At 38.9% G+C, this 13,851-nt stretch overlaps 1 protein-coding gene across 1 annotated transcript; it reads right to left on the minus strand.

The window, feature by feature from the left end:
• Positions 1-4,696: 4,696 nt before the first annotated feature.
• LOC131300626 (chorismate synthase 1, chloroplastic) lies at positions 4,697-13,615 on the minus strand. The gene is made up of 13 exons (XM_058326558.1): positions 13,244-13,615; positions 11,914-12,064; positions 11,514-11,590; positions 11,327-11,385; positions 10,572-10,655; positions 10,362-10,454; positions 9,904-9,984; positions 9,438-9,569; positions 9,128-9,230; positions 7,081-7,175; positions 6,910-6,975; positions 5,454-5,538; positions 4,697-5,108 (listed from the first exon to the last, which is right to left on the minus strand). Exons 1-13 carry the CDS (start codon positions 13,386-13,388, stop codon positions 4,960-4,962), a joined length of 1,320 nt encoding a protein of 439 aa, XP_058182541.1. The 5' UTR covers positions 13,389-13,615; the 3' UTR covers positions 4,697-4,959.
• Between the last annotated feature and the right edge of the window lie 236 nt (positions 13,616-13,851).

Below are 13,851 nucleotides of genomic sequence, written 5' to 3' on the forward strand. Positions count from 1 at the left end.
TCAAAGATATTGGAAGGCTTCTTTTAATTATAAAAACATCTATTAGTTGGTCTCTCTCTCTCTCTCATATATATATATATATATATATATATATATATATATATATATATATATATGTACATATATATGTATTAAGCTTCTAATGTGGACCTCCGCATCCAAGCAAAGTGCGCACCACCCCATTTCTTTCATTTTCTGATTGAATTTTGATGATCCGAGCTGTTCAATGTGTTCAGAACGTGATTTTAAGTGTAGCCACGAGAAACCGGCAAAAAAAATGACCGGGAAGGGCTTGATTTGAGCAGTTTTTATTTGAACCGTTCAATAAAAAATAAACAAAAACTGCTCGGATGAAACCCTTCCCGGTTTTTTTTTTTTTGCTAATTTCTTGCCCTACTACACTTAAAATCACGTTCTGAACACATTGAATGGTTCGGATCATCAAAATTCAATCGGGAAAGGGAAGGTCCGCACTTTGCTTGGATGCGGAGGTCCGCATTAGAAGCTTACTCATATGTATATGTGGATAATCCATATATAATCTTGCATGTTTTGGTATGATTTTAGAAGGCCTAACTTCACAATGGAATCTAACTTCAGCTTTATCTCAGCTTAAAGATCGTTCTATTATTAAGCAAATATTAGACACTTATCCTCCGTTTGTACATGATTGTCCTTATTTTTATGGATTAGGACGGTTGGTATAGTGGAGGAGATCGAATAGCCTAAACAAAACAACTTTTCTAAGGCAACTTGTGTTCTCACAATAATGCTCATGATTATGACACTCTTCCCGGGTTGATTCCCTTCCTTGATTCGTACTCCTGTAATATAGTATAGGAGGGTGTATATTGATGGGGAGAGAGATTAGGTTTCGTTAAATAGCAATTCTATGGATACAGATGTCGATGCACGTGGACTCATATGATGCACATGGATACTACATACATATGTGATTAATTTGACGACTGCGATACAACTGATCATGATAATGTATGTACTTTCGTGCATACATACTACGAATAAATGGGTATGTCCATACTGAACTTTGTTTTGATTTTAACCGGCGGTGAGATTTTTTTGCCATAAATAAGTCCAAGTGCGTATATGTACTATAAGACTAACTTTTCTGAGCCAACTTGTGCTCTCACAATAATTCCCATGTTTATCACTCTCCAACGTTGGTTCCCTTCCTTGCACCTGTATCTATTTATACACGTACTTATGTGGATATACAGATCTAGTCTATACGAGACTTTGTTATGGATATAATCAGACCCTCTCGCTAGTAAATAGTGAGATTGCATACCTTTAAAAATTTAGTTGAGATGCGCGTAAATTGTATCATACTTGCATGTGTGTATATGAGAGAGAGAGAGAGAGAGAGAGAGAGAGAGAGAGAGTAGCTTTAGTTACTAAAAAGCAAACGAAAAAGCACAAAACAGCTTGGAAAAATGATTAATGGTTTACAAAAAAAGATTAAAAAATACAACTGTGCTTTAAGGTCTATTAAGTACGGTAATATACAAGGGTTGGTCAACAAAAAAAAACAACTCCAAAAATCAGTGCACGGTGTCGTAGATCATGATCAGCCGCAGGTTAATTTGATGGTGCTGTTAATAATAATTTAGTACTGTAAAAGGGCAGCAAGAGCATGAGTCTTGTGGCCGGCTTTAATTTATTTGTTTACAATTTATATAATTAATTAATATGTTGCTTGCAGTGCATGCAATATTTTGGTTGCTTGTAATTGGAAAAGATCGATTTTAAACAATTTAGGTTGTCCGACTTGGTAAACAACAAATAACATATGTCACTCGACAAATATTTTGGTAAACTATTGGGTTACCTCATTTTTCTTTGTTTTTTAAGTTACAGTACTATTACTATGGAGTTCATAATCTAGTGACGTGATCACAATTCTTTTCTAGAATCACGTTGCAATACTATAATTAGTCGCTAACCGCAAGGGGTTTGGCTAAATGGGTATGAGAGAGGTAATTATAAGTGATTGTCTTCTATGAGATCAGCGTTGCATGTTTGAATCCCATAGAAGTCGGCCAAACATTCCATATCTTAAAGCCACTAGAAGTTTTGCCCTGTCGTTAACTCCAGGGTCTCAAAATTAGTCGAGGTGCATACAAGCTGGACCGAGCACCCCGGTTATCGAAAAAAAAGTGCTATAAAGACGCTAGAATCATATCATGTTCACATACCATGAAATCCTCGCACTTACTATCTCTTTTTCAAATTTTTGTACAGAAAAAGCCGTCTTATATACTCCGTATGAGACATGATTTAGTTTTTAAAAATAAAATATAAGTTAAAAAACAATATCATCTTTCATGCTAAGAAGAAATGTGGAGGTTCATTGATAGTGATCGATCTCGATGATCCTGCGGAGACGATGGATTGGATTGAATGATCAGGCAACTTTGATAATGATGTGATTAATGAAGGTTTAATTTCCTCCATTATTTGATAATGATAATGATAATGGAATTAGTGTGGAGGTTCATTGACAGCGATTTCGATGATCATGTGGCGGAGAAGAAATGGTTAGGGGAAAATGATCGACGCAACTAATTTGATAACGATATGAACGAAAGTTTTCCTCTATTATTTTGATGAATGAAATGAAAAGAACAAATGCGACAAGCGGCGTTTGATCAACATCCAAATTGATAGACAGCAGAATATGAAATACTACTCCGATGAGGATGACATGCTACAAATCCCCAACGACTGGAAAGCCAAATCTCAAATGATTAACAATGAAAGCAACACACAAATTGTAAACCAATCAAACTAGCTCCTACCAAGGGTGGGTTTTATGTGCTTATAATTGGCAGCTTGGTATGCCAACTAAGGAGGGATCAGCTCACCTCCATGCCCTTTGTATACCAAACCCCTCCGAACTTTAAATTTTTTAGTGGGCCCACAATAGCGATTTGGACCGTTTATTCCACGGTTCTTGCTAAGAACGACACATGTATAAAAAAAAAATCAGCTCGAATGAGCCTTAGCAAAAACATGAACAATTTGGATAAAATAGACTGTTCACATAATTTTAACCATTTTGTTTGAAAGGACATAATTTTAACCTTGAACGGTACATTTTATGCAATTTGTTTACGTTTTTATGAATGACCGATCGAGCTGTAGTGTTGTATAGCAACGAGAAGTACGGAATGAACGGTTCGGATTAATACTGTGGGCCCATAATGGGACCCAAAATTTTTGAAGTTTGGAGGGATTTGGTGAATAAGGGGTTGAGCTGATGCCAAGAAAGAGAGATCCAAATTCAATGGAGGTAAGTTGGCAACTTGTGTGTTACCCTAGATCACCTAGTAACCATAACCAACTGCTAAAAACTCAACATTGACTATTTTCTCCCATATGTTGATAAAGGGAGGATAAAGTTACTAAAATCAGGTCAACTGTATTCATCCCGTAACTACTGCTCGCATTTGCTCGAGAGGAGAATCCTGACAGCAAGGTCAAGTTGGTGCTCAACGGTATTAAGAGTACTTCACGTAACCGCCAAGAGAAAGGAGATCACGAGTTCAGCTGATCATGTTCCAAAGTGCTAATGTAACTATTCTAGTAATATTGACTTTCGCCGATAAAAAACGAAAAGATTGAGTTGATGCTCCAAAGTCGTTTACTACAATACTGTATCACAAAAGCACATTTTCCTGTTTAACACTCTACAGTGTACGGCTTCCATACACGATTGATAGTCTTTAAAAGGTTTGCTGGAAAGAACTTGTAACTATTTTTATACGAAGTATAAAATCATAAAAGCAAATTGATTTAAGTTAAGAAATCAGAAACGCCTTTTCCTTTTTAATAAACTAAAAGAAAACACATGCAACACATCATGACATGAATCAAACAAAAGTTATATTGAAGCCATGATCCAGGGCCGATCTTGATATTTCGAGGGCCTAAGGCAAATTTCAACAGAGAGGACCCAATTTTGGTTTTTTTAGCTTGTATTCTGGGTACTCTTCTTCTTTTTTTTGAGCTTATTATATTTTGAGTACTAAAGATAGTTTGGGCCATAAATTTTACACTTTTTGGAGAGGACTAAAGCGACCGCCTCTTGCGTCTTACCTCAGGACCGGCTCTAAGAACATCTTTTCACAAAATCTGCGAAATCTCAGTATTTCACTGGTCAAAAGCAAATAAATCCTCAGACCATGATCAGACAGATAATGGGAAGGCTGTGTATGGTTCCGTGAACAAAATAGGTGGCCAGACAAACGAATAAGCAGAATCGCCCGAGTGACCAAACCGGGCTGCTTGCTCCACCCAAATTTTAATACCAATGCTACAATGAGGCGTTGTTAAGGGGTATACCGAGTCATGTTTCATGGACTCATCTAAACGTGCACTGGAATTTGTTCGGCATCTACATGTAGACATACACAAATGTCTTGTAAACACCAATTTACACAGAAATACAATAGAAACATATCTCCTGTCTTTGTGTCCTTGACATGGAAATTTAGCTGAATCTGAAGCTTAGACACAACTTGCGCCTGCCAATTATACTTGAATCCATATGCCAAATAAACTGTACGCTTCCACATGAAACAGGGGTTCACAAATGCTGAGTAGAACAAGAGAAAATATCTTATTCAGACACCATTGGCACAAGAATACTCAACCTATAAACAGGTTTCCATCATGCTCAAATGATATGGAATTCCAGTAGGATTTCTTCCCAAGGAACAATAACTTCATTATTCGTTGTCATTTCATGATGTATCCAGGCAAGGGAAATCGATACTTGAGACATGATCACTACTGCCAACTTATTACAACTCACGTCGAAGCAGAAATCTTTGCGTTAAACACACCAAAAACACACTAAAAATCGGGAGAAAATATCCATAATGGGGGACAAAGAAATTGAGCAAAAACTAATGCCAGCGAGCGACTTCGCACCTTTCATAGGGAAATTTCAGCAGGCTCAAGGCTTGGCAACTGCATCGGTTCCTGTAATGCTGGGTTGAGGGGAAACAAATTACATTGTGCGTGCTGTGCCATGAGTTGATCCACAAGCACCAGAGCTACCATGGCCTCCACCATCGGCACCGCTGCAACATCACCAGAATATGATCATGTACAAACTATTGAACTGAAAACCCCATGCCCTCTCCTCCACATTTACTATAGCTACATGTCTCAGGGTTGGAGAGAAGCAAGACATAAAGTGAAGAGGAAAAGAAAGAAAACGGGCATAAGACAACTATTCTTCACTTGTCCCAAATGTAATTTCTTGTGATAACTGATCATTGCAATAATAAAGGCATTCAGAAACAGGGAGTATTTGCTGAATTGCAAGTCAGAGAGCAACAGAGCAGTAAAGAGAGAAACGATGGCAAACAGAACAGTAATCAAACAGAAGAATGACTAACTCATGAATTAGAGAAAATGCAAACCTCGTGGGACAACACAAGGATCATGACGACCTCGGGCTATAAGTTCAGTCTCATGCTTATCTCTGGTAACTGTATGTTGTTTCTTCTGCCCATATATCGAAAGCAATAAAAGATCAGTTCGTATTTTCACAACAGGAGAATTTCCAGCAATAGCTCTAAAAATGTGCAGATAAAATTGAAAATCAATGCAATACACCTTCTTGTGGGTATAGACGGAAGGCCCTCGCCTTTAATGAGCAAGCCACTCTTGGCTTTCCTAACCTTGTCACAACTCACAAGCAATCCACCTTGACACCTCGTTGTTCATTAGGCATAACCTAGGGAATCACGGGCCTGACGTAATCAGGGACTCATGGAGCACCCAAGCACAGACTTGGCTGCTCACCGCAATGGTTACTCGTCAAACTACCCAGGCATGGTCCTAGTGTTGACCAAACAGAGCACTGCTTAGAGGCAGGACAGCTTGCCAGTCGCTAACGCACTCGATTGGCTCCACTGAAGTTATCTCAACATTATGGAGCCCCACTATCTATTGTACTCTTGGCCGCTGGGCCATGTGTCATCTTGGCCTTAGCAAAGCAATCCTCCACTGAGCTATACCACAAAACTAGCCATGCATAATACCTGGCTCCAAAGCAGCAACACCCTATCGAGAACACTCCTCAACCAACCACTTGTAGCGAGCCACCAATGGCAACTCCAATGACCTACTAGACTGGAAGTGGGACCTAGGTACCCTACGCTCGGACCAAATGAGGCATGGCAAGAACAAAGGTTATTCCAAGAAGGTTTGTCTCGCCCTCAACGAATGAAACTCCGCTATGACCAGTCGTAAAAAGACTCATTGAGACCAAGACATCCAGCACTTTAGAGGGGGTAATGTACATACCACCCAAAAATTTTTTTTTGGATTTACCAAATGTAGCACCTGACCACCTGACCAATCCTATGATATGAGCTCTGACACATGTACCAAGGCCTTTCCAAGGAATGATATGAGCACCATAGTCTATCCAAGGAATTACAGTCCACAGAGCAAGGCTGTCAACCTCTAGTTTGATGCACCAACAAGGAGGCGGCCACCAGTCAATAGGTGAATTAGTCTCCCCTTACTCCAAGACCCCTATATTAGGATTGATGCATAGTGCATCAACTAGAAGCACAAGAAATGGTGGCTTGGCCGAACTCTATGAAGATTGCACTTAATGTCCCAAGTGGCGAGGGTTCAAAACACAGAAACATCCTCTGGGGGTACTATGTACAACTCACCCTCTCCAAACTCCGGTCTCTATTTTTAGTCGATAAAGGTACAGAACCACTATATGACTTTTGCAGAGTTATACTTCTGCTTAATTATTTAGCAAGATATAGAACCTCTATTTAAAGGGTCAAAGACTATTGCTATGCTTTCAACCAGTGTTCCCTTCAGTCGGTGTGTGTGAGAGAGAGAGCTTACCGATATTGTAGAAGTTGGCTTGAAAGCTACTCTCATGTTTATTAATTCTCCATTGGAAATTCCACCCTGATCATAAAAATAAACAATCTCAAGCAACCAAAGAATATTGTTCACAGGTTTGTGGTCTCAAAAAATACTTGTAGAACTATATATTAAAGATTAAATAACTACCTGGATCCCACCAGAACGGTTTGTTCTTGTCCTGATTCGGCCATGTTCATTAACAAAAAACTCGTCATTATGCTCACTCCCCATCATAAATGTACCTGGACATTTCCAAAAAGAAAAAACATCATTGTAAACCTATAAAAAATGGGCAGAGCCAAATACAAATTACTGGGATACCACACTGAAACAAAAAAAAGTACCTAGAACATTCAGGTATTTCCCCTCCAGTTAAAGGGACTAAAATATTGATTGAGCTAGGTTAGGGGTCATGTCAATTTTGACTTGTTATAAGTGTCTGCCTATGAAATTTTCTTAGCTGATCCAAAAGAATGAAGTGTATGGTAAAGGACACCAAAACTAAGCTTTATTTCCAATCAATTCAGGTCAACTACATAAAATCTTTTCAAACGTTCAATAATGGGAATACGCTATTGCGTAAAAAATTAATAATTTGGCAAACTACTATTTCACTTGGCTTTGCTTATTTTTGTCCTTTTGTTTTTCTTTTCCTTTTGAATTTTGATCACTAGCCATCTTCCGCACAAATAGAAGATTTGGCAACAATATACAACAGAACTTGGGAGGGATATTTCATGGATGTTGCAACTTGAAATTAAGGATCTAACCTCACTAGAAACGGATCGATATACATTGAATTTGCAGGATAATTCATTTATCATCAGCTTTACACGCAAGACATCAATTTTTTTAAGCTCTTATGAGTGTTTACTTCATCGGCCTCTAAATTAGGATTAATCAAGAAGATTTTATTATCAGAAACATCCTTAAAGTAAAATACATAACTCCACCTGGTTCATGCTTAGAGTCTTATCTTTATTTCCCAGCCGGTCTCAAGCCCGGATAAAGGAAGAGGGTTGTGCGTTAGGTAGCTGACGGCCAGCACGTAAAAAAAACCCATCAGATCTTTATGACATGAATCCAAATATGACTACGAGACACCCTTGACAGAGCCTAATGAAGGAAACGGATTCATGTAGCCGACCCCAAGTGATTGAGACGTAAGGCTCGGTTTGGTTTGGTATCCTTAAAGTAAAATACATATGAATCATTGAGCCACATAAAGGAAAAAGAAATAAGGATAATGTGATGTTTAAAAAAAAATTTGTTGTGATAATATATAGAGTAACTAACAATTCAAATTACATTTTACTCATTAAAGAAAAACAATTAGAAGCAGGGATGAAACCACAAAGAGACCACTGGAGTGGACTTACACAAAAGAAACTTTATAGGTGTGTTATGGAGCACTAAAATTTTTGGATGTTTTTGTATTTGAGCCAATTGGACAAAGGAAGCAGGTCAACTTTGGCTAACTGTAAACCAAAAAGCAAACTTCAAGAATTGAGAACAATAAAAATACATACTAATAAACTACTTTGCTTTCTTTGCCTTTCATACTTCCCATCTAGTGCTTTTAATTTCATTTGGTAGTATTAATGTTGAGGCCTCTTCATCCATTACCTAGTCGACTCACAAGTCACAACCCAAGTTGATTTTGGTGAAGCATAAGAGAAAACACAGAGTGGCTTTTCCTTAATTGTGATGCTTTATTCCCAACCAAATTAAGATGAATAGTGGCTCATCGATAAGCTTAATTTATAAAGGGTGAATCATTTCCTGTGATGCAAAACAAATGAAGGAAGCAAACCAAAGCCCTTGCACAGTGAAAGTTGCCCAAATCGACATGTTTTATTTACGAAATCAATTTCACATTGATTCATAGCAATCCAGGGTATTACTTCCAACAGTTATTAACCTAGATTTAGTTAATAGGGAACTAAAATATTGTTACAGTAAAGTAAGGTTTGTTCTTCAAAATTAGCAACAACTTAGTTTCTTGTTGATTGCACTTTTTTACAAGTTAAGTCTTGATGCTTTCCCTCAACTAGAAAACAAGAATAGCAAATAGAAACAACCCCACCCTACAAGATTTTCGCTCTCACCCATCGAGGAATAGTAGCATTCTAATTTATATTTCCAAGGAACTACTTAGAGGAACATGAGAACTGAATGCTACAAAATTATTTACCTGCAAACCCACTTCCAAACTCAAACCCCTTTGTTGCGGGCAAGGACATAGCAGCTTTTGCTAGCTCGGCTTCAAGTTTATCAAAAACTGGTGAACCAAGCCCCTGACAAGCACAACAAATTTCTGTTAGAGAAGGGACGGGAAATAATTAAGAAAAAAGCAAAAGCAATCAATCTTAACTCTTAAGCCACATGTTCGAAGTTTTTAACTCCTGTAGTTTCTTTTCAGGGCAGCCGGGGGGGGGGGGGGGGGGGGGGGGGGGGGGGGGCTGCTGTGGGGTGGTGGGGGTTGGGGTTGGAGAAGAACTTACGCGTGGAACGTTTCTTGCTATGCATGTGACGACACCACCAACAGAATCCCCTCTCACTCGAACAGCATCAATGGCAGCAATCATCTTCTCTGCGTATTCAGGATTTGGGCAGCGAACAATATTACTCTCTATCTGAAAATGTTCCATAGAAACTTTAATTGGGTCAAGGAGGTAATCAATTAATGTTGATACAACAGGAATAGCATTAAAACAAACAAAAACAATGACACGAGTTACATATGAAATGGATTTTGAGAGCCACAAACCAAATCAATTCAACTCAATGAAATAGAGATTCATTACTCATTAGAATCATTATTCCAATAGTAGATATTGGGAAGGCTTAAAGGCAAAATGAAGGATCAACCATGAAGGCGTGAGGGGTAAAATTCCTCCTCTTGACCCCTACTTTCTTTAGTTCAATTTTTTCTCCTTATGGGAAAGGACAAAACAAAGTAGTTATTACCTGATCAAGTGTCATACTCTCATGATCAACCAAACCCTCTGGAAGTTCAACATCATAGACTTGAGAAACATAAGCAAGAATCTGGGAGACAAAAACATCAAAGCATCAATAGACAATCACATATAAGATCCAGAGAGAGCCAGAACCGGGAAAAGCACTGTCAATTTCAATAACTCAAAACATTACCGACATGTCTCACCAACAAAAACAGTTCCTGATTCTAATTACCTATTCACCCAAGTGTCGGACTAGCTGACATATGCATAATTTTGCAAAAATTCACGTATAGACAATATGTTAAGTACACACAAACACATTACGCCTACAAATACACATGAATTACCAATATTACAGTGTATGAACCATTGCGTTTACATGTCTAATCTGCAATATTCCATCACGGTGTTATTTCAGAAAAGAAAAAAAAAAATCAACTGCCTCACGCTAAATTATCACACCTCAGTTCCTGAAAATAGCTTGAGGATTTTTTTAGCAACAGCTCCAGCAGCAACTCTCCCAATTGTTTCTCTAGCAGAAGATCTACCTCCCCCCTGCATTTCGCCGTTGACATAAAAATGCATTAAACAATCAGATTGCAAAAACCCGCACACACATGCATCACTTTGGCCTATATACTTTTTCGATGACATTAATCTCAAAGATGTTACCTGCACTGATCTTACACCATACTTGAAGTCATATGTAGCATCTGCGTGAGAAGGTCTATACGATATTGACATCTCATTATAATCCTGAGAAATCCAATAAGACAGCCGTGGGCATCAAAATACCAACAAAAAAAGGTTAGGAATATTATGCTTGGATGAGGGGGAAAACAGTAAAACTCGGACAATTAGGGCGGATGTTTTTTGCTCTAGTTGCCCTCATCTCCTACCCATGGGAAGTTGGATAATAAACTCAAACCCTTAGATTAAGATAGCATATTAGATTCACCTGATATACAACCTAATCACATAATGGATCCTGAACCCTCTAAGCTAAAATATCTTATACCAAGCTCATTTTGTCCCTTTTCACCCTAGGAATACGATGTTATAATGGGAGAGGAAGGCTTCAATTTCATCCACCATGCAAAACCAACGTTCAAACCCCTCAAATGGTGTCATCACAATGCACCGCCACCACAAATGACTGCATAGGACGGAACTTCATTTCATGGTTCTCCAACAAACAATACACCCTCAACAATAGATGGATGCAATCATCTTTCAATGGAACTTGGGAAAGTGGTTGCTGCGTAAATGAGCTGAAAGGACAGAATTTATAATCATCATGATTGTGTGTCCGACCAAAATCAACTCACATCCCAATCCACCCAAGAGGTACCTAATTATTTAGAGTTACTCCAAACTGTACACATATCGCAATTCTCATGAATATCGTATGAGCAAGCGGTACTCACATGTCCTCTCTGATCTGTGTTGGGTACTTCAACCTTGATTGAAGATCCAGTTGTCAAGCCTGTGGTAAAGCACAAAGCATAAATCCAATACAAGAAGATCTTAGCCACCAAACTTCTGGTGGAATGAAAAGGAGAAAAACACTTGAAAAGCAGAAAATTTGAAGAGAAACGTGAAGGAAAACCTAACCTTCAGCAACGCCTGAAGATATTCGACAAGTATCAGTCTCTTTCCTTGGTGTAGTAATTCGGCTCTGACCTGGCCTCCTGAATGTAGCAACATTAATTGTAAGATCACGACAAAGATCTTCAAGAGAGATTCAAACCCAAGTTTGCATTAATATGAGAGTTCAGAAATCAATACTGTAATTATACTCAACATGTTCTGCAATTGCTGTGGATCGTCTTACATATACATACAGATATAGGCAGTTTATAATCACTACTCATTTCACAACTTGTCCTCTGGCGGTCCAATTAAGTTCCCAAATCCCAATTAATTATTTCAAAATGATGTGAACATACACGCAACTACTTAAGCTAGAATACAGGATTACAAAGCAGACAACAACTGCTAATCACACCATTACCTTCTGTCTAGCTCCACTTGCAAATCAGCTTCAGAAATAGGAAGCCTAGGAGGGCATCCATCAATTACACAACCAACTCCACCACCATGAGATTCTCCAAATGTGGTAACACGGAAGTAAGTTCCAAATGTATTCCCAGCTGCTTGTATTACTGTGAATCAATATGAAAGAAACGAATGTTTAGTATCCAAATACTTGATCATGCAGTAACATGAGCTTAAAAGGCAAGTAATAAATCTAGTACATGTTGATCTCCACTGAGGAGAGTCCAGAATTTAAATAGAAGCTGCCAAGTTCCCCTAATTGCACTTGTTCTGAGTGTGCAGTGTTTTCGACATTTATCAACTCAGCAGAATTTTAGCCCTATGGGCTTAAAATCACATAATCAAATGCTAATCAAATCACGTTTGCTTATCTTGTAGTCTAATATGTTGGTAAAGTGTGATAAACTGATACCAATCTATCGATGACATACTAGTTTTCCCAGTAGCCCACGTTGCCATTTAAAAGTGTAGCATGTTTTGTATGGTGCATTTATGTATGTTCCACAGTTCACCACAAATGTTCTTATACAAGCCAGTAAGTTAAAACATGCAAAACCAATTGAACAGAGGGTTCAGTGGAAGGCCAAGACCACCACATGTACGCATGACTTGATATCAATCAATTTTGTAAACCTCAAAGGGTTCAGCGGAACACCCTCACACCATGCTACTGCCGTCCCTGACAAAAAATATCTCCATGTACACTAGGAAAATCTGTCGACAGGCCGGGGTAAAAATCAAAGTACATGAATAGGGAAATAGGAGAGCATCAAGCGGCGGCGCCCCAAACTGTTCTCTACCAAACATTAGTGTGGGCTCCACACAATGTGGTGGGGACCACACAAATGTGTGATGGAGGAAGAGCTTGGGGCACCAAGTGGCGGTGCCCAGGGGCAATGAATAATTTTTCGGAAAGTAGATAGTTTTGAGTCTGAAAATCGAGCATAGATTTGGTTTAGCAAGAACCTACGACTTCTCTCACAGAGATCTCAGGATTGAATCTCAAGGAGTCGTCAATTTCAGTTCTGACGTTGCTACCACAGACCCGAAAATTAGCTACTCTATGCGAACAGGAACAGGAGGAGCTACATTTATCCGAGGGATTAGTTGGGGCGAATCTCCGGACCTAAGTCACATAATATGCGTGCGTGTGCTCGTTTGTGGAGCGTGAAAGCATCAAAAACATCCCAAGCTAGTAAAATTCGAAATTCGTGAGTGTAAGGATTCAGAGTTGAATTAATAGGAAACTCAAACTGCCAAACAAATAGAATTAGTGAGAAACGCACCGAGCTTCTTGTGACGGGATCGAGGGCTGGAGAATCGGACGGCTTGAGACGGGAGCTTTTGGAGACCGGACCGTTGTAGTGATCCGAAGTCCGACGAGGATTGCGCGGAGAGGAATTGTTTGGTGGAGAGAGAAGAATTCGCCATGGTTCAAAATTACCTGCCCGACGGAAATTAGATATAGAAATAAGGGAAGTTAGATATACAGAAATAAAGAAAACGAAGACGTGGTAGGTGTGTGTGTGTGTGTGATGAACTTGTGGAGGGAGAAGGGAAGGGTTGGTGGCTTGGACCGGGTGCGGGTAGGGTTGGGTGGGGTAGCGGTCATTGAGAGAGAGAGAGAGAGAGAGAGAGAGACTCTGGTCTAATTTCTCAAATCTGACCGAACCCCAAAATTGGAGTAATAAAAAAATCCACCTACTCCCATAGTTTCGGACCACATTATTATTTTTTGTGATGTTTTTATGAAGATGAATGAAATTCAACAAAATAAAATAAAAATATCAAAAAAAATACCAGACCAAAAAATTTGGGTAGAACGGGGCCAAGTCCAGAAGATATCATCGTCTCTCCATGTTCTAATCTGGGCTCATTGAAAGAACCGTAAGGT

Source organism: Rhododendron vialii, chromosome 9a (assembly GCF_030253575.1).
Source record: "Rhododendron vialii isolate Sample 1 chromosome 9a, ASM3025357v1".
In the NCBI taxonomy this organism is placed as follows: Eukaryota; Viridiplantae; Streptophyta; class Magnoliopsida; order Ericales; family Ericaceae; genus Rhododendron; species Rhododendron vialii.